The 26,761-nt window shown below is 41.5% G+C and overlaps 2 protein-coding genes across 3 annotated transcripts; one reads left to right on the top strand and one right to left on the bottom strand.

Annotated features, from left to right (window-relative positions):
- Nucleotides 1-288: 288 nt before the first annotated feature.
- LOC136679119 (CCR4-NOT transcription complex subunit 6-like) lies at nt 289-15,177 on the top strand. Its single transcript, XM_066657426.1, has 12 exons — nt 289-434; nt 4,465-4,586; nt 5,003-5,189; nt 7,400-7,485; nt 7,917-8,006; nt 8,118-8,186; nt 10,079-10,236; nt 10,384-10,538; nt 10,642-10,793; nt 11,245-11,472; nt 12,698-12,900; nt 14,220-15,177. The coding sequence occupies exons 2-12, from the start codon at nt 4,475-4,477 to the stop codon at nt 14,427-14,429; spliced, it is 1,650 nt and encodes a 549-aa protein (XP_066513523.1). The 5' UTR covers nt 289-434; nt 4,465-4,474; the 3' UTR covers nt 14,430-15,177.
- Nucleotides 15,178-21,210: 6,033 nt separating this feature from the next.
- Nucleotides 21,211-23,066, bottom strand: LOC136679795 (interleukin-8-like). 2 transcript variants are annotated; one of them, XM_066658471.1, is made up of 4 exons: nt 22,914-23,066; nt 22,361-22,496; nt 21,726-21,809; nt 21,211-21,395 (listed from the first exon to the last, which is right to left on the bottom strand). In XM_066658471.1, exons 1-4 carry the CDS (start codon nt 22,975-22,977, stop codon nt 21,362-21,364), a joined length of 318 nt encoding a protein of 105 aa, XP_066514568.1. In that variant the 5' UTR covers nt 22,978-23,066; the 3' UTR covers nt 21,211-21,361. The 2 variants fall into 2 exon arrangements, with proteins under 2 accessions (XP_066514568.1, XP_066514569.1); XM_066658472.1 differs by having other exon boundaries at nt 21,211-21,392.
- Between the last annotated feature and the right edge of the window lie 3,695 nt (nt 23,067-26,761).

The following is a 26,761-nucleotide window of genomic DNA, read 5'->3' as shown; positions in this document are numbered from 1 at the left end:
TATATATATATATATATATACGCCATATATATGCTGCATGTAGTGACAAAGCTCCATAGTCTTTGGGTCCTGGGTTCGATCTTATCATTGGGTCATTGTGAAGAGTTGTGTGTGTTTTCCCCGTGTCTGCATAGGTGACATCTGTGTGCTCCCACAGTCCAAAAGCACGCTGGTATGTGGTATGGCTCACAAAGGTTTTTGTTTGCTTGTTTTTTTTTTTAAACAATAACAAGACAACTTAGGAACTGAGGGGTCTTAGGACACAAGTGCGCTTAGTAGGACACGAGTGCCACCTTTTGTAGTACACGAGTCCTCGGATTGGGACTCACCCTCTGTTTCTCAGCTTGCTCGGAGACGAACAGTCACCGGAGTTTGTGTCTGCATGTCTCCAACTATATCTGCAAGACAAGTCCTTTCCCTCCACCCGAATGAAGGTAAATATGCTCCGGAGTTTCTTTACAGCAGTCGCCCCCTTTATTCCGACTGTCTCTTGCGTTTTGTCTCTGGTTTGGGTTGTTTTTCTCCCGAGGTGGCTAGCTGCGCTAACGTTAACAGTCTTAATAACCCAAGGCGGAGGGATATGGACATCATGCGGATCGGTTACAGCGAGCTAATTTGAGCCTTGCTTCAAAAGCGATCATCAGTTCTGGTCTGGGATGTTGCCTCTTTTAGAGATACCCGTCTTGGGTATAGAAATAGGCACCAGAACTGATCTTAAGTCGGAGTGTTTAGGCCTAGGATTAACCGTTGCTTCACATGTGAACAGGGAAATGATTTGTAGATCTGTAAAAATAGGTCGAGCCGTTAAGAATAGTAGGAGCGTAGTAGCTAGTAACGTTGTGTTCCCTGTTTTAACCACTTATTGACTCTTGACATGAGTGATACGGCTCGGTATCCGTATACCGGGTAGTTAAAAAAGAGACAGAGTGTAAGCTCGCTGTGTGTTTGTTATTCTGAAGCTCGGTGTTGACCTGTTGTTGCTCTGAAACTTCTCCGAAGAGCTGCGTTTACGTAACGACCGACAGCGGTAGAGTTACAGCAGCTGTTGCTATGACAACCGAGACAGCTCCGTCGATTTTACTTTTAAAATGTTTATTTACTATGTTTTTTTTTTTAATTATGGTTTATTAATTAGAATTATTTGTTTGTTTATTGTTTTGTAAACAGTTCTTGGCCAAAAAGAAGCACACGCTAATATTCCCAACAAACATTTAGCCGTTGATTCAACGTTGAAGTAACGGAATGACTGCCGTCTAATCAACGTTCTCTTAAGGTTGAAAATGAAAGTTGAAAAGACGTCCAAACACAGACATCGAAAAGACGACTATTATTAAAATACTAGACGTATTTTGGACGTCCATTGACGTTATTAATTGGTCCCGAAATAAATCACTTGTATAAAACGCATTTTGGACGTCCACTGACGTTATCGATTGGTCACCACTTAACTAACTTATTAAGATGGATTTTGGACGTCCATTGACGTTTAAAATATGTCCTTGACGGACAGACTACTTTTAGACCTATTTTGAACGTCCAGGGACGTTCCTTGTTTACTGGGTTGTACACTTGTCTGTTTCATAAGCGCCACTTTTCATAAATTTGCACTTTGTAGTTCTAGTGCTAAAGACTAGACCATCTGTTGCTCTGCATACATTGGTAGCCCTCTTTCACTTTGTTGTTAATGTTCAGGACCCCCACACTCCACACAGAGCAGGTATGCTGTGTTAATGTTGCCATGGTGGTGTGGATCAGATGCAGCACTGCTGCTAGAGTTTTTAAAAACTGTTTCCATACATTGTCCACTCTATTAGATACACCTAGTGATACCTCATTGGTCCACCTTGTACATGTAAGAGATAGTAGCTCATGTTGTTTCTGGCTGCATATGTTTCGATGGTCAACTATAGTTCATAGCATATATTCTCATTCTAGTAGTGACACTGAATTATAATGAATATACACTGTGGCTATATCCTAAAATTAAAACATTTTCAGGTGTGCTGAAACATCTTTTATTATCGCCACAGAAAAGCATGATTGAATTGGGTCACTTTGAAAGAGTAGCACTTGAGCTTACGCCAAGCTTAATGTCAGCTGTTAATGTCAAAAAGCCCCAGCACTGGGCTGTGGAGTAGAGTTTGTAATCCTAAACTAATCATCCAGCATTAGTGTCTAATCTCACAAAAGTCTTGTGGCTGAATTCCATTAAATTCTCACAGAAATGTTCCACTATCTCCTATTAAACCATCCCAGAACAGAAGAAGCTGTAACTGCAGCAAAGGGAATGAATGGCCTTTTAGTGTAAATTTTAGATGAGGAGACGTTCAGTAATTTTGCGTTATGTGGTGCATCTCAGGCTAAAGCTGGAGCAGTTGAAGTTGTTACTAACACCATAGAGTTCTCAGTGTGAAACAGAGTTCTCAGTTAAAGTGTGTGTGTGTGTGTGTGTGGAGTTTGGCAGCCTGTTGAACTTGTCCATGCAACAGCTGTGACCTGACTCTTCAGCTGATATTTATATATGAGGCAAATAAGGTCACTGTTTAGCAAGGCCTACTGTAGGCTGTAGATTTAATGTATTTCTGTGTTTATAATTTTTTGCATTAATAAATGTTACTTTTTTCTTTGCAGACAAACACCCCTGGCCAAATGAGATGTTTGTTGATTTTGTACCAAATTCTGTATTAAACAAACACAACCATGGCACTTTGAGTCTCTGTAGTGTTGATTGCTTTGTTGTTTCTTACATTATTTTTCAATTTATATTTTAATTATTTTAGTATCTTCCCCAGAATTATGCATTTTTAGATTCTAAGTGCAAAACTGATTTTATGATTTTACATTTGGCTCCAAAAATAAAAAGTGAACCATTTTAAATGTGAAAATGGATCTTTTTAAAACATAGTCAAATAAAATAGATTTACAAAAATGTTTAAAAAAGTGATCAATTATTTTAATTTTGTGAATTGATTTTTAAAATGTCACTTATTCCCTTTAAAACCTGAATGCCATTTTATTGTATACTCTTCAGGTGTTAATGCGTCTCTAGTTTTCTACTTTGTGTTAAAATGGGGCCGATCGCCTAAGAGTCAGTCTTGTAAACAGTCCAAAGTATCAAAGCACACAGAGAAAATAAACAGTCTACTCTGAGATAAGCTGCTTTCGAGTCTAACAGGCTGACTGTCACTTGTTAGAGATAAATAAATAAAGAAAGAAGAAGAAAGAAAGACGTTACCTGGAAAACGTTTTCAAGTTTCAGTTTAGAAATGTGCTGTACATTTATCATCAGTTCCCACATGCTCCTGTTATCATGTGTGCAGTAGTGATCTGAAACTGAATTGGCCATTTCTGACATACGCTATAGAGTAATGAAGCAGTTTGCTTTTTAATGCATATAATGGAAAACAATTAAACACACAATGCACGTCAGCAATTTCAGAAGCTTGCCTGTTGCCTGGTTTGTGGCTGGTGACGACAGAAAAAATGAATATGTTCTTATACTTTGAAGTGAGTTTATGAAAAGTTGTAATTCCAGGTCATTTTCCAGCATATTGTGAAATTTCTTAATGAAAAGCAGAAAAATGGAAATCAACAATGTCTTACAGAACCATGGGTGTACTGCACTTTGTTTGACTGAGAATTATTGTTCAGAATTATTATCTTCTGAAATAAACCAGGGCAGCACAGTGGTGCAGCAGGTAGGTGTCGCAGTCACACAGCTCCAGGGGCTTGGAGGTTGTGGGTTCGATTCCCGCTCCGGGTGACTGTCTGTGAGGAGTGTGGTGTGTTCTCCTTGACTGTCTGTGAGGAGTGTGGTGTGTTCTCCCTGTGTCTGTGTGGGTTTCCTCCGGGTGACTGTCTGTGAGGAGTGTGGTGTGTTCTCCTTGTGTCTGCGTGGGTTTCCTCCGGGTGACTGTCTGTGAGGAGTGTAGTGTGTTCTCTCTGTGTCTGCGTGGGTTTCCTCCGGGTGACTGTCTGAGGAGTGTGGTGTGTTCTCCTTGTGTCTGTGTGGGTTTCCTCCGGGTGACTGTCTGTGAGGAGTGTGGTGTGTTCTCCCTGTGTCTGCGTGGGTTTCCTCCGGGTGACTGTCTGTGAGGAGTGTGGTGTGTTCTCTCTGTGTCTGCGTGGGTTTCCTCCAGGTGACTGTCTGTGAGGAGTGTGGTGTGTTCTCCCTGTGTCTGCGTGGGCTTCCTCCGGGTGTAGGCTCTGGACCCACCGCGAGCCTGAACTGGATAACCGCTTACAGATAATGAATGAATGAATGAATGAATGAATGAATGAAAAAAACCAACTGAGAGATGAACAGTACAAAAATAGATAGGACACTTAAATGCCTGGTTTTGATTGGTGTTTTACAAAAGAAAGACATCTCTTGGCTGATGGGCTACATTTAAGATAAATGTGTTTAGCTGGTGTGTTTTGCATGTGCACATGGTGAAGCCCTTATGTCTTTTTGTTCTTCAGATTAACAGGCATGCCAAAGGAAAAATATGATCCTCCGGATCCACGCAGGCTCTACACCATCATGTCGGCGGAGGAGGCAGCCAGTGGGAAGAAGTCTCACTGGGCTGAGTTAGAGATAACTGGTTAGTTCCACTCTGTGTGATTTAAGATGTTTTCATTGACCAGCTTGTATCTGTGTTTGATTTTTCACGTTTTAAATGCGCTGTGTATTTTTGGTAAACCAGAACTGAAGTGGTCCAGAAGTTAATCCCTGAAACAGCCATGAAGTCATGTGTTATTTATTTATTTAGGTTAATAATATTGTGGTGCTGCCTTGCGCCCAATGATTCCAGGTAGGCTCTGGACCCCCCGCGACCCTAAATTGGATAAGCGGTTACAGATAATGGATGGATGGATAGATATTGTGGTGCTGTGACTACACCAGGCCAAATGGTGGTTCACAAATAGTGTAATTGTGTCTTGTTTCCAGATTTAGTGACTGACTGTGTTGAACAGTTGCTCTTGATTCTGATCTCCCTCTCTCCCTCTCTCCACACAGGGCGGGTCAGGAATTTGAGCAGTTCACTATGGACGTTAACCCATTTGACTGCTCTGCACATAAACAACAACAACCTTAGTCGGCTTCCCCCTGAAATCGCCAAGCTCCCACACCTAGTCTACCTTAATCTGTCCTCCAACAAACTCCGCAGCCTGCCAGCAGAACTCGGAAACATGGTGTCTCTCAGGTATGAGTTAATGTGGATGATGTGCGCTGCTGTTGAAGTGAATTTCCAGGTCAGGATTTGAAGCAGTATGGCTGATCTGGTGTCAGGCAGGAGACAAGTCCATTTTAAGCTATCTATTCAAGCTCCACAGTGTTCGGGGCCCTTCTAATATTTTCAGGCATCTCACTCATTCACGCTTTTCTTTGGAGAGGAAATGACCTAAATGTGCACTGTTCCACAACCTGGATCCACAATACACCTTAAGTAATAATTAGTTTTCATATTTGCCTTGTCAGGTTGCATTTTGCTTTTGTTTCTTGGGTTTGGTTAGTTAGTAGATAGCATCCTTTACATCAACATTCGCATCATGCCAAACAAATGATACCATAAAGAAGATGCAGCACTTGAGTTTATGTGTGCTGCAGCAAAAAAACCCAACAGTTTAAACCTCTTATCAGCACTTTTCTACACTACTCTCACCTTTTCTTGAAACTCTAGTTTGTTTCCTATGTTACATAGTCCCATAAACAGTCCTGTAGTTTAGTTGGTGGACATATTGGTGCATTGGTTTAAAGGCTAAGCACCAGCTCTATGAAAGTGTCAAACAAATAAATACAGTGGAATTTGAGTTCCTAACTTGTGTTTATTGATAGTCAGAAAACATGTTTTTTCTTACTAATTCAAGGAATATGGTTTAAAAGACCGTTGGTCTTTTAATTTTGGATCATATAATTTCTGAATGCATCATGTTTAGGCATTTACCAATATATTTTTTTCTTTAATTGGTCTTTCATTTAGTTCACTTCATCAGTTAAAACCGTTCTTCAGACTTCTTTACAATTCATTCATTTATTCATTATCTGTAAGCGCTTATCCAGTTCAGGGTCGCAGTGGGTCCAGAGCCTACCTGGAATCATTGGGCGCAAGGTGGGAATACACCCTGGAGGGGGCGCCAGTCCTTCACAGGGCAACACACACATTCACTCACACCTACGGACACTTTAGAGTCACCAATCCACCTACCAACGTGTGTTTTTAGACTGTGGGAGGAAACCAGAGCACCCGGAGGAAACCCACGCAGGCACAGGGAGAACACACCACACTCCTCACAGACAGTCACCCGGAGGAAACCCATGCAGGCACAGGGAGAACACACCACGCTCCTCACAGACAATCACCTGGAGGAAACCCACGCAGACACAGGGAGAACACACCACATTCCTCACAGACTGTCACCCAGAGGAAATATAATAAAAAAATACTGAAAAATACTGTAAAGTGGCATTGCCTGTGATAATAAATATAAAATACATTGTATAGATTATTGCACCCCTGAATGATTGCACACATTAAGAAAAACGAATCACATTATTATTGTTTTTGTACATATGATCAGTATGATGTGGTATTGAGTATCGCACGGATAAACCATGGTGTCACACTTTGAGGGAGTTATAGAGTTTGATGACCACAGGTTGGAAAGACCTCCTGTGGCGCTCTGTAGTGCATTTCGGTGGAATGAGTCTTGCACTGAAAACACAGAAGCCACAAAGGCTCTATTTTGTTGATCTGCACAATCGTGTTTCCGTATTTAGAGGAACTACAGTTAATTCTGTTACTGTCTGAACCTTGGCTTGAGGAATGAGGTCATTCTACTGACACCCCACACTACTTCTTCTTCCTCTGAATCTGTCTCACAAAATCTATGTCGACAACTGAGTCAACACAATCTGCACACAAAGGCTTTCGGGAAACTATAAAACCTCAGAAGGATGGAAGTTTGTTTTGGTATTTCTTTTCATTGGATGATGAAAGAGCCACCCCCAAACATCATATATCATGTGATTTAAAATCCATATTGAAACTTAAAATGTGTGTACTTTTGTCATCAAAGCAGATTGACCTGTTTATGTTATTACAGATAGAACATCACGGTATTTACACTGTCTTTGGGAAATACTTGGCAGAGTATTGCTTTGACGTTGACATTCTGAAGGGCTAAAGAGAATGATGTCATTACATTATAGAAAAATTATATCTAATACTCGTCTGTGTCATTTTACGTTCATATTTTCACTCATACTATCATAGGTATCACTGAAATAATAATAATTACAATGCTGAGGATTTCCATACATAAGCATGCTGTAATATAATATAATAGTGGTTTGCAAAAAATAATATTGCTTTATTAAATATGGCCTCTATTGTCTTTTCAATGTTTTACACAGGGAATTGCTTTTGAACAACAATTGTTTACGGGTTTTGCCTTATGAACTTGGGCGGCTGTTCCAGTTACAAACCCTTGGTCTCAAAGGCAAGTCCCTCCCTTTTTTTAAAGCAGTCAGAAACCTGATTGAATAATTATTATTATTATTATAAATAAGTGACCATAAGTTTATCCAAATGTGCTCGTCCAAAATGAAGGGTATTAATAGGTAACGTTCCTCTTTGCCACAGGAACAGCCTTTGCTTTTTTTAGCCTAGTTTTTGGAATACTTCCTGCCAGGATTTGATTGCATTCATTCAAGAATCATCAGAGGGGTCAGATACACATGTTGGGTGGTTATATCTGAATTACAAAAGCCACTATATATTCTTAAGCTCTGTTACTCCAGAGTACACAGTTACCACTGCTCCACAGCCCAATGCTGGGGGGGCGTATACCCCTCTATTCTAAAAGGTGGTAACGTATGGAAATTACATACATTACATTGTGAAAAACGTGTGTGTGTAACACCCTTACAGGTAATCCACTGTCGCAAGATATACTCAACCTCTACCAGGAGCCTGACGGAACAAGAAAGCTGTTGAATTACATGCTTGACAATCTTGCAGGTAACTTGTCTGCTGAATTGGTAAATCCTCTCAACTCTTGATATGGTAATATTTACACTTTGAATAATATGCACATATAATGTGTATCTGTTTTCTTCTTTCCAAAATCAGTCCACCCAGAACAACTCCCTCAAAGACCTTGGATCACGCTGAAGGAGCGAGACCAGACCATGCCCACAGGTAGTGGAAACCTTCCTTTGCAAGTTAGTGTATCATGCTGTATTCCAACCTGAAAGCTGTGTTTTGTTAAGTCGCAATCACGAGTTGGATCTTAAGAAATGTTTTCAGCATCCAAGTAACTTCTTACTGGCTTTTTTCCTTTCGTTATGGCAGAGTAAAATGGGGGGTATTTGTTCTTTATTTCTCTGAATCTGGCTTAATTATAGTAGAGGACAGTTATATATACAGTGCCTTGCCAAAGTATTCGGCCCCTTGAACTTTTCAACCTTTTGCCACATTTCAGGCTTCAAACATAAAGTTATGTGATATAAAAAAAAGTTATAATTTTTTGGTGAAGAATCAACAAGTGGGACACAATCGTGAAGTGAAATGAAATTTATTGGATGTGTCAAACTTTTTTAACAAATAAAAAACTGAAAAGTGGGGCGTGCGATATTATTCAGCCCCTTTACTTTCAGTGTAGCAAACTCACTCCAGAAGTTCAGTGAAGATCTCTGAATGATCCAGTGTTGTCCCAAATGACTGATGATGATAAATAGAATCCACCTGTGTGTAATCAAGTCTCCGTATAAATGCACCTGCTCTGTGATAGTCTTAGGGTTCTGTTCAAAGCGCAGAGAGCATCATGAAGACCGAGGAACACACCAGGCAGGTCCGAGATACTGGTGTGGAGAAGTTTAAAGCCGGATTTGGATACAACAAGATTTCCCAAGTTTTAAACAGTCTAAGGAGCACTGTGCGAGCAATCATACTGAAATGGAAGGAGTATCAGACCACTGCAACTCTACCAAGACCCGGCCGTCCTTCTAAACCTTCACCTCGAACAAGGAGAAGACTGATCAGAGATGCAGCCAAAAGGCCCATGGTCACTCTGGATGAACTGCAGAGATCTACAGCTGAGGTGGGAGAGTCTGTCCATAGGACAACAATCAGTCGTACACTGCACAAATCTGGACTTTATGGAAGAGTGGCAAAAAGAAAGCCATTTCTCAAAGATATCCATGAAAAGTCTCGTTTAAAGTTTGCCACAAGCCACAGGGGAGACACGCCAAACATGTGGAAGAAGGTGCTCTGGTCAGATAAAACCAAAATCGAACTGTTTGGCCACAACGCAAAACGATGTGTTTGGCTCATCACCCTGGACAGACCATCCCCACTGTCTAACATGGTGGTGGCAGCATCATGGTTTGGGCCTGCTTTTCGTCAGCAGGGACAGGGAAGATGGTCAAAATTGATGGGAAGATGAATGGGGCCAAATACAGGACCATTCTGGAAGAAAACCTGAGACTGGGACGGAGATTTATCTTCCAACAAGACAATGATCCAAAACATAAAGCCAAATCTACAATGGAATGGTTCACAAATAAATGTATCCAGGTGTTGGAATGGCCAAGTCAAAGTCCAGACCTGAATCCAATCGAGAATCTGTGGAAAGAGCTGAAGACTGCTGTTCACAAACGCTCTCCATCCAACCTCACTGAGCTCCAGCTGTTTTGCAAGGAAGAATGAGCAAGAATTTGTCTCTTGATGTGCAAAACTGATAGAGACATTCCCCAAGCGACTTGCAGCTGTAATTGCAGCAAAAGGTGGCGCTACAAAGTATTAACGCAAGGGGCCGAATAATATCGCACTCCACGCTTTTCAGTTTTTTTATTTGTTAAAAATTTTGACACATCCAATAAATTTCATTCCACTTCACTTCAAAGTTCAAGGGGGCCGAATACTTTCACAACTGAAAGCAAATACAAGCAATGAATGTGGTAGGTTTCTGGAAAACCTCATTGTAAGAATACATTAGGTGTTTTTGCCTTGTCTCTCGTCTCTTGCAGTGCATGTACACTTGTTCATTGGAGATAAATAATTCTAGTTAATTGCTCCCTGCTCCCCTCCAGCTGTATTCACTGTCATGTGCTACAATGTGCTTTGCGACAAGTACGCCACAAGGCAGCTGTACGGTTACTGTCCTTCCTGGGCCCTGAACTGGGAGTACAGGAAAAAAGGCATCATGGAGGAGATCACCCACTGTGACGCTGATATCATCAGTCTGCAGGTACACAAACCAGGACACGTTTGAAGCTGTATCTCTCAAACTGGTTCTCATTAACCACCAGCCTGCACGTTTCCGTCCAAAAGCAACCCTGTATAATGTGATCCATAGGATCTAAAGTCATTCTCGACTGTCACTTTGCTCCTGCAGGAGGTGGAAACAGAGCAGTACTACACTTTCTTTCTGGAAACTCTAAAAGAGCGTGGATACGACGGGTTTTTTTGTCCAAAGTCTCGTGCCAAACACGTGTCTGAACAGGAGAGGAAGCATGTGGATGGCTGTGCTGTGTTCTTCAAAACAGAAAAGTGAGCATTTGGAAAGTGGAATGATGGTTCCTCAGAGCAGTCATTTGGATTCTAATCAGACCACAGTCTGTGTGTAAATCTGTCGTAATGTACAATTTTTTAGATTTGCACTGGTCCAGAAACACACAGTGGAGTTTAATCAAGTGGCCATGGCAAACTCCGAAGGCTCAGAAGTCATGCTGAACCGGGTCATGACCAAAGACAATATCGGAGTGGCCGTCCTGCTGGAGGTGAAACAGGAGCTGTTTGTTGGAGGTAAGAGATTAGCCTGGGTTTGGACTGTAATCGATACCAAACCCGTAGATGTTTTGCCAAGTTTTGGCCTGTTGTTTGTGTAGTGTGTTTTTGTTCCACTAGATGGCAGTAGATAAACACATTTCTCAATAAAATCAGCCCTACTAGTGAAGAACCATATATCATTTCACGTTTTTTCTACCTAATGAATAGAAGAAGTGCTTTAGTGACAGCTGTGGTTTAAATAGAGGGCATCAAAAATGTCATTTCAACTTTAAGACGTTTTTAGAAGCAAATGCACATATATGGTTCTTCACTGTGAGGTCTCAAATGTGCAGAATTATACCTGATTATTACATAGGTGTCAGAATAAATCAGATATGGTAGCACTCCTTTAATGTTTTCATTCTGAGAGGTATTTTGGACAGCAGCAAAGTATACCCTCTTCTGATTTACTAAAGTTAATCTGCAGGTTTGAAGCCCCCTGCTGAGAAGCAGCTCCTTCTGGTGGCGAACGCCCACATGCACTGGGACCCAGAATACTCTGACGTCAAGCTCATCCAGACGATGATGTTCCTGTCAGAGCTGAAGAGCATCACAGAGAGAGCCTCCACTTCAAATGGCTCTACACCACCTGCTTCTGAATCCGTCTCCATCCCTGTCGTCCTCTGTGCTGACCTCAACTCTCTCCCAGACTCTGGTAAGCGCTATTAAGTCCTTAGATAGTAATTTTTCTTGTATTGTATTGGCAATTTTGCTTTGATTTTTCAAAAGATATATACATACATAAATAAAAAGAAATAAATCAATAATTAAAACGAACAACAAAAGATTGGTATTTTCCAGCGAACAAGTACACGTTTTCACTAGTTTTGATGGGAACCAAGGTCACTTCACAGAGCCTCACAGTGTCTCTTTTAACCTGCGTCCGAGCCAGAGATAAACGTAGAGAGTGTTCTCCCTGTGTCTGCGTGGGTTTCCTCCGGGTGCTCCGGTTTCCTCCCACAGTCCAAAAACACACGTTGCAGGTGGATTGGCGAATTAAAAAGTGTGAGTGAATGTGTGTGTGTCTGTGTTGCCCTGTGAAGGACTGGCGCCCCCTCCAGGGTGTATTCCCGCCTTGCGCCCAATGATTCCAGGTAGGCTCTGGACCCACCACGAACTGGATAAGGGTTAAGATAACGGATGAATGAATGAATGCCCATGGACATCATCATGGTTCATGCTGAAGAGCATGCAGTTTTTTGGTTCCAGCTGGGAACAAATGTTTGGGCTCTGAAATCTATTTATGTTGGTGGAAATGTGCAGTTCAAAACTGGGTGTGCTGACTGGAATGGAACTGGTGACTAGGCTCCTGTCTCTTTGAATGAATAGAGAGCTTTAAAACAATAACACACCTAAATTGTGTTTGGCATCAATAGTGAAATCTGAAAAATTGTTATAATTTATTCCTATGATAAAATTTTAGTATTTAGCTCAAAAATGTCCTGTTTAGCACTTTTCCAGACACTTGTTGCTAAAGTCAAACTCTTAGCCATCTGTAGTAGTCACATACAGTAAGTGTTTAAGGATTCTCTTAGACAGAATTCTAGTGATCAACATAATGAAGGCGATCACAGGGTAAAGTAAACCATTAGGGAATAAATCCTCAGGTGAGTTCATATTGGGGGTGTAAAACTGGACAAATGCATAAATGACTTTGCAATGTATAAATGTTTAATTGTGTGCGTTTTACTAAACCAGAATTGTCTTTGACTGGTATCAGGAGGCGAATTAGACTAGAACTCTTGATTCAGAAATCTCTGCAGGTGTGGGCGGGAATGGGTAGCCACAGATGTGACAATACAGCTGTATTAAAATGAGTCAGATATGCTGTTGTCAGACTGCCAGTAACTGCTGCATACGATACTTTGCTGCTCTTACAGGTGTTGTGGAGTACCTGAGCAATGGTGGAGTCGCAGAGAATCACAAAGACTTCAAAGAACTGCGCTACAGTGAGTGTCTGACCAACTTCAGCTGCAACGGCAAGAACGGCAAACCTGACGGGAGCATCACGCACAGCTTCCAGTTGAAGAGCGCATATGAGAGCAATCTGATGCCTTACACTAACTTCACATACGACTTCAAGGTGAAGATTCATAAGTGTCCATTTTGCAAGTTTGAATTCAAATTCGGATTTAATTGAAATTTAATTTGAATTGAACACAGCTCCAGGGACCTGGAGGTTGTGGGTTCGAGTCCCGCTCCGGGTGACTGTCTGTGGGGAGTATGGTGTGTTCTCCCTGTGTCTGCTTGGGTTTCCTCCGGGTGACTGTCTGTGAGGAGTGTGGTGTGTTCTCTCTGTGTCCGCGTGGGTTTCCTCCGGGTGACTGTCTGTGAGGAGCGTGGTGTGTTCTCCCTGTGTCTGCTTGGGTTTCCTCCGGGTGACTGTCTGTGAGGAGTTGGTGTGTTCTCCTTGTGTCTGCGTGGGTTTCCTCCGGGTGCTCCGGTTTCCTCCCACAGTCCAAAAACACACGTTGGTAGAGGGATTGGCAACTCAAAAAGTGTCCATAGGTGTGAGTGTGTGTGTTGCCCTGTGAAGGACTGGTGCCCCCTTCAGGGTGTATTCCCATCCAATGATTCCAGGTAGGCTCTGGACCCACCGCGACCCTGAACTGGATAAGGGTTACAGATAATGAATGAATGAACACTCAGGTCAAGCCACAAATCATGTCCCAAACTGACTCAATATCTCTTCAATGGCACTTGGTTATTAAGCACCTTTTCAGAGACAGAATATGTGTTAATTGCAGTTTTGCAAATAGGCTCTAACTCACTATCACTAAGTTTGGTTATTAGTGAAACTTGGAAATCCTGTCAGCTCTTGTGTTGACATGACAGCTGCCTGTGTCAGACGCATTCTAGCAGCAGGTAATGTGCTCTGCGTGCTTTAGGCATGGAGTGGCACCTGTGCAGCACATGCATGAAACACATTAGTGGCTGTGTTCACATATACACTGATATGTGCAGTAGGAGGATAAAAGCCACGTAAAATCCAGGAGGAACGTTGCAGGTGTTTGCGTTCACACACACAGCTCCTCCGGCTTTACTCCAGACCATTCATTCATTCATTCATTCATTCATTCATCCATCCATCCATTATCTGTAACCGCTTATCCAATTTTAGGGTCGCGGGGGGTCCAGAGCCTACCTGGAATCATTGGGCACAAGGCGGGAATACACCCTGGAGGGGGCGCCAGTCCTTCACAGGGCAACACACACACACACACCTACGGACACTTTTTGAGTCGCCAATCCACCTACCAATGCGTGTTTTTGGACTGTGGGAGGAAACCGGAGCACCCAGAGGAAACCCACGCAGACACAGGGTACTCCAGACCAGTTTTAGGTAAATGTGCATGCATGAAAGTGTCTTATTATTATCCTTCTTGTCTTCTGTATTCCCAGGGCGTGATCGATTACATCTTCTTCACTAAGACTCATATGAGTGTGTTGGGGCTGCTGGGACCTCTGGAGACACAGTGGCTTGTGGACAACTGCATCACTGGCTGCCCTCACCCACACATCCCCTCTGACCACTTCTCTCTCCTTGCTCAGCTGGAGTATCACCAGCCTTTACCCTCCCTAAATGGGCTTCACCTGGCCATCCACAGGTAGTACAGCCCCCCGTCCCCCCATAACTATCCTTCACTTCCTAAGCCTTGCAGTAAAGGACAACTCCATACACCCAGGAGTAAAGTATTCTACACAGTTTACTCCTTTTTTAACCTTTGCACAGGATTGTATTAGTACTTTTTTCCAACTTTAAAAAAAGCTTGATACCAAATTAGGGTTGGGACTCCACACGTTTTCTCAAAAAGTGAATCCAAATATGGCCCTCATGACAATGTCTGTGGCTGAATGTTAATTTTATGACAATATACTGTACATGTGTGCAGTGTTAGTGGGCTATGTAAAGACATAGCTATCGTATCATGTAGCATAACAATTTCAGCCACTGAACTGAAAAAAATGTTAAAAAAAAATAATTTTTCTATTTTTGTCACTAAAATATGTTTTATATGTCCTCCTTCGTGTTTTAGCAACTGAAACTTCTCATAGAAGAAATCCCATTTGTAAATGTATGAGTTTATGCAGAACAGTCCGCCTAGAGTTATAACATTATTGTAAACTGTGCAGTTGTAGCATCTGGTACTTTATAAAGACAAGTTTACCATCTACCTTCTGTCTTCACTGAAGTGGGCTTGTGGCTTGCTTTGGAACATTTACAATTCAGAAATTATGGTATAGACGTGTGCCTAACATGGGACGAAGCCGTCAGAGAAATTCCTATATGTGCAATGTCTGATATTATGCAAAAATGGTCTTTTGCAAAGTCCAACACGAATGCCATTAAAGAGGATCCCAGCCCTACTGAATAAAACACTGTGTTTCCTTCTTTTGCTCTCCTCTTGCCCTTTTGCCCGGTTTAACACTAGATTTCTCTTGAATCGTCCTGCATATGTTTTTCTGCTGAGTTCAGAAAAAGCCTGAATAACAGAGAATAGTCACGAGCTGCTGGTGGTTACACTGAGGGGAAACAAGCATTTAGAGGTTTTGTTAGATAATATACGTCTAGTGCTGGTGCATAAAATCCTTTCAGATTAAAGGAACACCAGGTAAGATTTGGTCATTTTGCGCCTCCCCCTACAGCTGCAGTGTATGATTAACTGTCTTCACAGGGGGTGGTTTCCTACCCTCCTCCAAAAGTTATATAGTACGGTTTCTGCAGTGCTGAACCCAGAGGAGCAACAACAGAGGCTCTATTCTCCCTATTACAGGTCAGTGGAGCATCACAATGATTTTGAAGCTGTAATTTTAAGGTGAAATTATTATGTAGTGTTCCTTTAACACCTATTATATCTTTTAACTTAATGTGTTCATAAGCATAAACAAAGATTGATGCAGAAGATATCTTCAGACACTAAAAACGAAGAACTGCTTTGTTCCAAAATGTTAGCAGTTGCAGATTTGAGGTTTGTACTCTAATAAGTGTCATTAAGTCTGATAAGTAATTGGGCTTTTGCATTGTGTTTCAAATATTGCCATATGGCATACCATCTGGAATTCTACAAGGTTGCAAGATTCTCTTTGATCGATGTGCGATTGCAAATTATTCCATGATTATTCAATGGGATTCATCATTATCATCATCATTATTAGAATATTTTCTGCTTAATCCATCTCAGTGTCACAGGGGCAACGGGGCAAGCAAAGAAGCCTAGACAGCTCTGTCCCCAGCAATATCCACAGGCACTCTCAGACCAGCCTGGGTCTACCGTGGGGCCTCTTTCTTGTATTTTGTGACTGACACACCTCCAGTGGGAGTTGTCCAGGACACATCTTGATCAGATTCCTGGACCACTTCAATGGGCTAGATTTAAAGCAGAAGGGCAGTGATTTTACTCCAAGCTTTTATGCTCTATTATGTTCAAGCTTAGATCATTGAGCTCCTAACCCAATCACAGAGAGAACGTCCAGTAACCTGCTGGAGAAATCCCATTCGGCCGCTTGTATCCACAGTCCTGTTCTTTTGGTCATTACCCGGAGGAGGAAGGTGGGGAAACTGGCATCCTTTTCCAGGAGAGGGCATCCTTATTTTTTTTAAATTAATTTTGTAGATTTGCTTTGCTTATTGTCTTGTTTATACTTTCTAATGCACTAGGTTTCTTGGCCAGTGAGAATGAATTCTCTTAGTACATGGCTCAGTCCCTGTTTCCCTTAGTGACTTATTATGTTCTAGTATTTTTTTTACAGAGTACCAGCTTGTACACAGTCACGAATCTCCCACCACAACACTTCATTGCATTTACGCTTTCTTCAAACACTTTGAGCTGAAATATTGCCAAAGGGTTTTGTCTGACCAGAGGATGTCATCTTAAGAAGTGCTTCTCTGTGCTTTTTGACTTGTTTGCAGTGTACAAATATTATGTATCTTTATTTACAGTTATAAAACTGGTTTACGGTCATTGGGGTTACGGTGACCAACTGTTCCCCTTCTTGGAAAAATATGCCCATAGGTCAAGACCGTGAAATAACCTGCCATCAGTTCATGAAAAGCGTGCTTAGCGTAAATTGGAAATGGGGTGTTACATAACAAAAATGGACTATTCAGCAAGAAGGAAACACCCTGAAAGAAGAAGTAAAGCTCCCTTATTTATCACAGAAATACATCTGTTTTCCATAAGTAATACCACAAAGTGTAGGACGGAAAATTATAGAATTCACCATGCATTAAACTCTGTTATACCGGATTCCAAAAAAGTTGGAACACTAAACAAATTGTGAATAAAAACTGAATGCAATGATGTGGAGGTGCCAACATCTAATATTTTATTCGTAATAGAACACAAATCACAGATCAAAAGTTTAAATAGAGAGAATGTATCATTTTAAGGGAAAAATATGTTGTTTCAAAATTTCATGGCGTCAACAAATCCCAAAAAAGTTGGGACAAGGCCATTTTTTACCACTGTGTGGCATCCCCCCTTCTTCTTACAACACTCACCAGACGTCTGGGGACAGAGGTGACCAGTTTCTCAAGTTTAGAAATAGGAATGCTCTCCCATTCATGTCTAATACAGGCCTCTAACTGTTCAATCGTCTTGGGCCTTCTTTGTCGCACCTTCCTCTTTATGATGCGCCAAACGTTCTCTATAGGTGAAGGATTCTGGACTGCAGGCTGCCATTTCAGTACCCGGATCCTTCTCATACGTAACCATGATGTTGTGATTGCTGCAGAATGTGGTCTGGCATTATCTTGTTGAAAAATGCAGGGTCTTCCCTGAAAGAGATGTCGTCTAGATGGGAGCATATGTTGTCCTAGAACCTGAACATAGTTCTCTGCATTAATGGTGCCTTTCCAGACATGCAAGCTGCCCATGCCACAAGCACTCATGCAACCCCATACCATCAGTGATGCAGGCTTCTGAACGGAGCGTTGATAACAACTTAGGTTATCCTTGTCCTCTCTGGTCCGGATGACATGGCGTCCCAGTGTTCCATAAAGAACTTCAAATTGTGACTCATCTGACCACAGAACAGTCTTCCATTTTGCCACACTCCGTTTTAAAAGACCCCTGGCCCAGTGCAAACGTCTGAGCTTGTGGAGCTTGCTTAGAAATGGCTTCCTCTTTGCACTGTAGAGTTTCAGCTGGCAACAGCGGATGGCACGGTGCATTGTGTTCACTGACAATGCTTTCTGGAAGTATTCCTGAGCCCATTCTGTTATTTCCTTGACAGTGGCATTCCTGTTTGAGGTGCAGTGACGTTTAAGGGCCCGGAGATCACGAGCATCCAGTAGAGTTTTACAACCTAGACCCTTATGCACATTGTTCCAGATGCTCTGAATCTTTTGATGATGTTATGCACGGTTGATGATGATAACTTAAAAGTTTTTGCTATTTTACGCTGGGTAACACCATTCTGGTATCGCTACACTATCTTTCTGCGCAACAATGGTGGAATTGGTGATCCTCTTACCATCTTGGCTTCAGAGAGACACTGACACTCTGAGAAGCTCTTTTTATACCCAATCATGTTGTCAATTGACCTAATTAGTGTTAAGTGGTCTTCCAGCTGTTCGTTATATGCTCAATTTCCTTTTTCCAGCCACTTATTGCTACTTGTCCCAACTTTTTTGGGATTTGTTGACACTGTGAAATTTTGAATCAACATATTTTTCCTTTAAAATGTTACATTTACTCAGATTAAACTTTTGATCTGTCTATGTTCTATTACGAATAAAATATTGACCTTTGCCATCTCCACATCACTGCATTCAGTTTTTATTCACAATTTGTTTAGTGTCCCAACTTTTTTGGAATCCGGTTTGTATAAAAATAAAATATACCATTATAGAAGACACTCAGATCACAGTCTCTCAGTGAGTTTTGCTGTTTATTACTAACATGATTTGCAAAGATTTAACAAAAACGTGTTTATAAGTTAAGTCCCGCTCCGGGTGACTGACTGTGAGGAGTGTGGTGTGTTCTCCCTGTGTCTGCGTGGGTTTCCTCCGTGTGCTCCGGTTTCCACCCCTGGGCCAAAAAGCACACATTGATAGGTGGATTGCTGACTCAAAATTGTCCATAGGTGTGAGTGTGTGTTGCCCTGTGAAGGACTAGTGCCCCCTCCAGGGTGTGTTCCTGCTTTGTGCCCAGTGATTCCGGGTAGACTCTGGACCCACCATGACCCTGAACTGGCTAACCGGCTTATAGAAAATGAATGAATGTTTATAAGCTTGTTCTGAGCATGTACTGTTAAAGAACCTTAAAGATAAAGCACACACTATTGTGCATCACAAATATGTCAGAGTTAACCTTCATTATCTGTAAGCGCTTATCCAATTTAGAGTCACGGTGGATCCGGAGCCTACCTGAAATCACTGGGCGCAATGCAGGAACACACCCTGGAGGTTTCGCACATTCACTCACACCTATGGATACTGGATACTACCAATGTGTGTTTTTGGACTGTGGGAGGAAACCGGAGCACCCGGAGGAAACCCACGCAGACACAGGGAGAACACACCACACTCCTCACAGACAGTCACCCGGAGGAAACCCACGCAGACACAGGGAGAACACACCAAACTCCTCACAGACAGTCACCCGGAGGAAACCCATGCAGACACAGGGAGAACACACCACACTCCTCACAGACAGTCACCCGGAGGAAACCCACGCAGACACAGGGAGAACACACCAAACTCCTCACAGACAGTCACCCGGAGGAAACCCACGCACACACAGAGAGAACACACCACACTCCTCACAGACAGTCACCCGGAGCGGGATTCGAACCCACAACCTCCAGGTCCCTCAAATCCGTGAAACATGTTTCATGAAATAGTCAGGTATGAATCACCCATACACGGATAATGAGGTCCTAGTGAACAAAATTCCTCCGCAGAAAAACAGGAAAAGAGCACAGAAAAGATGGATGATTGAAAACGAGTCACTGATTAACTGCATGCATATTGTAAATGACCAGGTCCTGCTAACACTTCTATAAGCACTTCTCTTGGAATATTGCTTTGGAAATATGAATTTATTCAGCCGCAAAAGCCGGTAGAAGGTCAGCTATGCTGTATGAGAACATTCTCATCCCACTGAACCTCCTACCACTCTAGGGTACATTTCCACTTCTCCACAGGCAAATGCTGAGAAATTTCATGACCTTGTCCACCCCTGGGCCAAAAAGCACACATTGATAGGTGGATTGCTGACTCAAAATTGTCCATAGGTGTGAGTGTGTGTTGCCCTGTGAAGGACTAGTGCCCCCTCCAGGGTGTGTTCCTGCTTTGTGCCCAGTGATTCCGGGTAGACTCTGGACCCACCATGACCCTGAACTGGCTAACCGGCTTATAGAAAATGAATGAATGTTTATAAGCTTGTTCTGAGCATGTACTGTTAAAGAACCTTAAAGATAAAGCACACACTATTGTGCATCACAAATATGTCAGAGTTAACCTTCATTATCTGTAAGCGCTTATCCAATTTAGAGTCACGGTGGATCCGGAGCCTACCTGAAATCACTGGGCGCAATGCAGGAACACACCCTGGAGGTTTCGCACATTCACTCACACCTATGGATACTGGATACTACCAATGTGTGTTTTTGGACTGTGGGAGGAAACCGGAGCACCCGGAGGAAACCCACGCAGACACAGGGAGAACACACCACACTCCTCACAGACAGTCACCCGGAGCGGGATTCGAACCCACAACCTCCAGGTCCCTCAAATCCGTGAAACATGTTTCATGAAATAGTCAGGTATGAATCACCCATACACGGATAATGAGGTCCTAGTGAACAAAATTCCTCCGCAGAAAAACAGGAAAAGAGCACAGAAAAGATGGATGATTGAAAACGAGTCACTGATTAACTGCATGCATATTGTAAATGACCAGGTCCTGCTAACACTTCTATAAGCACTTCTCTTGGAATATTGCTTTGGAAATATGAATTTATTCAGCCGCAAAAGCCGGTAGAAGGTCAGCTATGCTGTATGAGAACATTCTCATCCCACTGAACCTCCTACCACTCTAGGGTACATTTCCACTTCTCCACAGGCAAATGCTGAGAAATTTCATGACCTTGTCGCCAACACTTGGCTTTCAGCATGGTGCCCTTCATCACAATTGCAGTATTTGTTTACTGTATTTGTATATTTGAGTATTTGATTTCATTCTTGCCTTTACTCCATCATTTCAGAATGCATGTTTAATATGGTCAAGTGTAAATGTGATGTCACAACCATGATGCAAAATAAAAGTCTTCAAATACAGACAAAAACTAGTTTTTAAAATTTTAGCAATGTTACATTTTATAAACACTCTTTTAAATAAAAACTCAGTTGTTAGGTTTTTTTTTAAAAAAAGAATTTATTTCATGAAGCACTGATTGTTTATGACAAGTTAAAAATCATTGAGTGGATACATAATTAGCTTATGTTTATGATTTGACAGAAAGGCAAAAGAAAAAAAAACAACAAAAAATGAGTGGGCAGTGATTTTTCTGAAGGTGGTCGTCTCTGTTCATCGTTTTCAGGCTTGGCTGCTGGTGGATCTTGATTTTCTGCTGTTTTTAAAAAGAAAATTACAAGGTGAGGCAGCATTAACAAGAGAAATAGTTAGAATATTACCACAGACAATTTAAAGGACTAATCTGCCATTTTCTTTATGGATGGCTCTTCATTTTATGACTCAGTCATTACACTGACACCAAACCATTTAAAAAACGGAGGACTCGTTTTATGGAGCACGGACCTGTTCATACAGGGCACTACATAACAATTTGATACTTCAAATAAGGAATAATAATATTTGTTAAAGTTGTTTGCTAGTATTCGATTGTAACTGTGACTTACTGCTACTTTAAAAATGATTTGTAAAAAGTGTCAAAATTTACCCCTTTAACAATCTGATGAGGATGCCGTTAATCCACTTGGCTTCAGGTGCCACACACACAATGGAACTGTCCTTCAAGGTGATTCTGAGGAAATAGAAATCAGTTCAGAAGTCAGTTGAAATCTCTAAGTAAAGATTACATGGTAATGGGCAAAGCTTAATTAACAAATGTGATACTTTCTTTTACTAAATTCCACTTGTTTGCTGCATATTTAATTTTTGTTAATTGAATTTTATGCTGGTTTTGATGTTAATTTTTGCTGAGGCTTGATGTCACTATAAGCTTTTAACCTTTATTTTATCCAAAGATCATTCCTTTGTTGATAGACATCAACAGCTTAAAAAGATCCTTTGCACTGCTACTGGGGACTAGAGGAGTTTTTTTTGAGCCTGTTATTTTTATTACCAGTTTCCTAAGCAAGGACTAAACCCAGTGATGGACTATATTTGAATCTGAATGTTAACTGAAAGTGTATTCGTGGTGCTCATATGTGCTGTAGTTTTAAGGTAATGGAATTTCCAATGGGTCCTTGAAGTGTAAAGGGTTAATGAATCAATTAAGGAGTTTCTTTCATGTCAGACGTTATTCCCCCTCCTCCATATTTTCAAAGTAAACTGAGGCGCATAGTGACTCACAAGATTTCTGTGTTGCGACAGTTTGGTCCTGGAGGTATGACCTCAATCCTCTTGAAAAGGCTTGTGTTCACTGGGTGCTCAGTGGTGTCAATGCAGCGGCATCTGTGGCTAGTGGCAAATAGTTCCATGGGCATGGCTAGAGTTGTAAAACAAAATACATATTACATTAAACACCCACTGTCACAATGTTCTGCTCCATTCTGCTCTCCAACAGTGCAAGGCTGACCCTTCATGGTTATTACGTTCCTATAAAAATGGCCAGGAGTAATGGCCTTCACCCTTTTTTAAATATCTAGATGCTGCAGTGACATGGATGCTTCCTGACTGTCATGAACAGCACAGCGTTTACTTGTTTTCCCCAAATCTTCTGCATTTTGATGTGGTTGCCTTCATGGAGAGGTGTTCATGGTGGTAGTTGTTCTTGTTCATAAATAAAAAGCATGTTCCCTATATGGATCATTCCACATGAACAAACCCACCATGGAGACACCATGAAAACAAAAAAAATTCTATTACATCCTATGGCATATATCAGTGTAAAATATTCTCTTACCAAGCAGTGTGGAGAGGCAGCAGAGGGCAGTGGCTGCCAGCAGCAGACGGGCACTGAGAGTCATGGTGGAGCTGGAGGATTGGCGATGAGGCTGCACTCGATCTGGGATGAGTGCTGTGCTTTGACGGGTATTTAAGGATGCTCAGACGAGGAAATATTACATATGCTAATGTTGTAGGAAAGACCCAATAGCCAGCCTTGAAAGGAAGAGTGGGAGGATGCAAACATAGGGTGTTAACTGGAAAGCTTTGTTATGGCTCTTAGAATATACAATTTCTGACTCTGTATCTGTGTATTTTATAAAAAGCCATGTGGGGGCGGCTTTACTGACGTAGTTTTATCGTATATTTGTTTGTTTTTCTGGTTTAATGAAGACATTTGACTGGAAACACATCATCAAACACATACACAATGGACTAAAACTGTGATTATTATATCACGCATATATTAAACTGATAAAATATAGCAGAGAAATTGTTGTTGGAATTGGGCCACATTAAAAAAATATACGTAAACTAAGAGTTAATTTTGACTAACAAACTAAAGCCATATTGACTTTGACTGCAGCTTCATTTGATAAAATGTAAATGTGTGGAATATTTTGGATGAAGATTCGTATTTGTATTTGATTCTAATAATTCTAATAATAGTTAGAGGTTACTGCATCCCAACTGTTTGCTCACTTCCTGTTTTGCTATAGAAGGTTGTTAGATTAGAATCAGCAATGTAAGCGTTTCACAACCACTAATTTTAAGCAATACATCAGCAGGTTATTCATTATCTATAACCACTTATCCAGTTCAGGGTTGCGGTGGGTGGGTGGGTGAGGAGCCTACCCAGAATCACTGGGCGCAAGACAGGAAAACGTTTTTCAGTGTGTGCTTTTGGACTGTGGGAGGAAACAGAAACAGAAGTGCCCAGAGGAAACTCAAATTTGTCTTAAAATGTGTCTTTTCAGTTTGAAGACACATTGTATAATTAATGTTTGTGCTTTTGTGTACGTCTCTTGTCATGGAGGGTTTTACAGTTGTCATAGAGACTTTATGTAAGGTGTTGTTGACACAACAGCAACAGAATAGAAATAGTCCTCATTGTCTTTAAAAATAAGGTTAGAACTGAACTGAACTGACAGATGAGATGCATTAGCTTCTAATGAATACATTAAAGTGTTAGCCTCTGTTATTGTATAAACGAATTTCATTTATACCACACATTTCCTTTCAGTCAAATTCAGCTAACATTCTAATGGAAACAAATAATACCATAATACCATCTCGGTCTCACAGCAATCAATCTATGCCTCTCTTTTCTCTGCTAATAAGTTTCCATCCACAATAGAGAAGCATGGGCTGTGAAAGTGTGCTGCCTTCGCTTTTTTACCACAGCTGTGGTCTGAAGGAGTGCTTTTACTGTGAACTTTTGGAGACTACTGTCTTTCATACTCTTGATTCGTGCTTAGGTTTAGGCTGGTTTCCTGTTGCAGTATATACTTTTGTTTGCAAGCAGTAGCAGCATTTGGATGTCTTTTATAAACTGTCAGAAGGGTGCCAAAGGATATATTTTAAAATCTAGTATATGACACATTCACTTTGTAAAAAAATACACATGAGTATTCCACTGGATTCTTAGGGCAGTAATATGCTTATTAACAATGAGCAAAGGGATGTGCAGGAAGAACTAGTCTGCTGCAATAACATTAGCTAGCCTCAAGAAATTGTTTGTTTAAAGGTGCACCATAATACCACCAGAGGTCACACATGGCCACCAGCCCCTCCAATTCTAACAAATCCTTATTCAGCCTTCTGGGGAGTCCTGGGAGAACAGGAGTAGCAAATGTGCTCAGGGACACTCACTATTCTCAACTGGTGTGAAGGAAAGGGAGCAAACAGCAGTAAAAAACTGAAATTCTGCAGCTGGGAGAGGAGAGCAACCGGCCTTCTATGATCCCAGAGCAAATGAAAGAGGTATTCACTGGCAAGTACAGTCAGCAGCCAGGAAAAACCAGGCTCTCTCAATCAGCATGTAGTTAGTATCTCATTCAAATTTGTCATTCCACCTAAGTGGTGATGCAGAAATTTGTGTTTAACACTAAGAAATAGCTTAAGTGAAAAAGGAACAACACACAGCAGCAGGACAGTACACAATTACATAATTAGTACATTTAGCACATAGTATACCGTTTAATGTGGAATGGGAAATCCGAATAAAAAACTACATTCAACCTCTTGTCCAACAAGGCTGCATTTAGCCTCTCATTAGCTAGATTAATTTCCCTGTTCCACCTTTAAACTGGGCTGCAGTTACACTGTGTTTTAACACTGAGATAGGCCTATGTATGTAAAATGCAGTGTAAAACCCTGGATTGAAAAAGTAAAGCGAACCAAAAACCAGTGTAATTTAGAGCACAATTTTATGTGGAATGGGAAAACCAAACACGATGCTTGCCTCTGCTTCTTGTAGTCTACCAGCTCACCACTAGGCAGAGGAAAGGAGCACACATTTACCTGTGGAGGAGAGATTGAGATGCGCCAGTGAAAGCAGGCTTTCCCAGTCCACTGACACACTACACAGCTGTGGGGGACAAGAGTAACTCATCTGGCCAACAGAGATCATCAAGAAGAAGAAACATAAGTTCAGAGTCCTGTTGGAACCTTTTACCAGCACTTAGTGTTCTCCATGTCAGAAAAGCTGGTGCAATGTTGACTGTTGTTTTGTCTTGATCATTGTGAGAAATTTTAAGGAAAGGCTACCATTCAGTTCAAGTGAGAGCAGACAATTTGTAGCTGCAATTTGGTGGCAGATGGTAACCAACCCAGAACGAAGGGTAAGATTCTAGTGAATAAAACATCAAAGGCTGTTTATTCAAATTAGCCGTAATGATGTGAAATTTAGTTTTGGGTGTCTATACTGTAAAAGTTTATTATAATTAATAATTTATTATAATTATTGGGCGGCACGGTGGCACAGCAGGTTAGTGTCGCAGTCACACAGCTCCAGGGACCTGGAGGTTGTGGGTTCAAGTCCAGCTCCTGGAAACTGTCTGTGAGGAATTTGTTGTGTTCTCCCCGTGTCCGAATGGGTTTCCTCCGGGTGACTGTCTGTTAGGAGTTTGCTGTGTTCTCCCAGTATCTGCATGGGTTTCCTCCATGATAGGCCACACATTGGTAGGTGAATTGTCCATATGTGCGAGTGTGTATCGCCCTGTGTAGGACTGGCGCCCCTCCAGGGTGTGTTCCTGCCTTACGCCCAATGATTCTGGGTAGGCTCCAGACTCACCGCGACCCTGAACTGGAAAAGCGGTAATAGACAATGAATGAAAAATGATGAATTTTATTATTTCTTCACTTTTTCTGTTTAAATGAAATAAGTTGGAAATCGAAACAAAAAACAGAAGTGACCCTCCTCTTTCAAAATCCTTTCAAAGCACTTTCAAAATCCTTCCATATAAACAGAAAGTGAGCCAATAAAACGTGCCTGATAATATTTTCCCGCTCATTAAATTTTTTTTTATTTTAATCTGTTCAGTAACTATTAATTTGTGCCAGGTTTATATCTGCAAGGAGTATTCTGGCACACAGAAAGGAAGAATAAAAACACATTTCACACCATTTCATACACTCACACCTATGGACACTTTTGAGTCGCCAATCCACCTACCAATGTGTGTTTTTGGACTGTGGGAGGAAACCAGAGCACCCGGAGGAAACCCACGCAGACACAGAGAGAACACACCACACTCCTCACAGACAGTCACCTGGAGGAAACCCACGCAGACACAGGGAGAACACACCACACTCCTCACAGACAGTCACCCGGAGGAAACCCACACAGACACAGGGAGAACACAC

The sequence above is a fragment of the Hoplias malabaricus genome, chromosome Y (assembly GCF_029633855.1).
Source record: "Hoplias malabaricus isolate fHopMal1 chromosome Y, fHopMal1.hap1, whole genome shotgun sequence".
In the NCBI taxonomy this organism is placed as follows: domain Eukaryota; kingdom Metazoa; phylum Chordata; class Actinopteri; order Characiformes; family Erythrinidae; genus Hoplias; species Hoplias malabaricus.
This window is presented reverse-complemented; position numbering and strand designations above follow the sequence as displayed.

Bases quoted from the DNA above. Each gene is read 5' to 3' on its own strand.
- LOC136679119 (XM_066657426.1), top strand. From the start codon at position 4,475: ATGCCAAAGGAAAAATATGATCCTCCGGATCCACGCAGGCTCTACACC. The intron at 5,190-7,399 runs GTATGAGTTAAT...TGTTTTACACAG, and splicing joins GGAAACATGGTGTCTCTCAG to GGAATTGCTTTTGAACAACA. The intron at 7,486-7,916 runs GCAAGTCCCTCC...ACACCCTTACAG, and splicing joins ACAAACCCTTGGTCTCAAAG to GTAATCCACTGTCGCAAGAT.
- LOC136679795 (XM_066658471.1), bottom strand. From the start codon at position 22,977: ATGACTCTCAGTGCCCGTCTGCTGCTGGCAGCCACTGCCCTCTGCTGC. The intron at 21,810-22,360 runs GTGAGTCACTAT...CTATTTCCTCAG, and splicing joins TGTCGCAACACAGAAATCTT to AATCACCTTGAAGGACAGTT. The intron at 21,396-21,725 runs GTAAATTTTGAC...TTTTAAAAACAG, and splicing joins CTCATCAGATTGTTAAAGGG to CAGAAAATCAAGATCCACCA.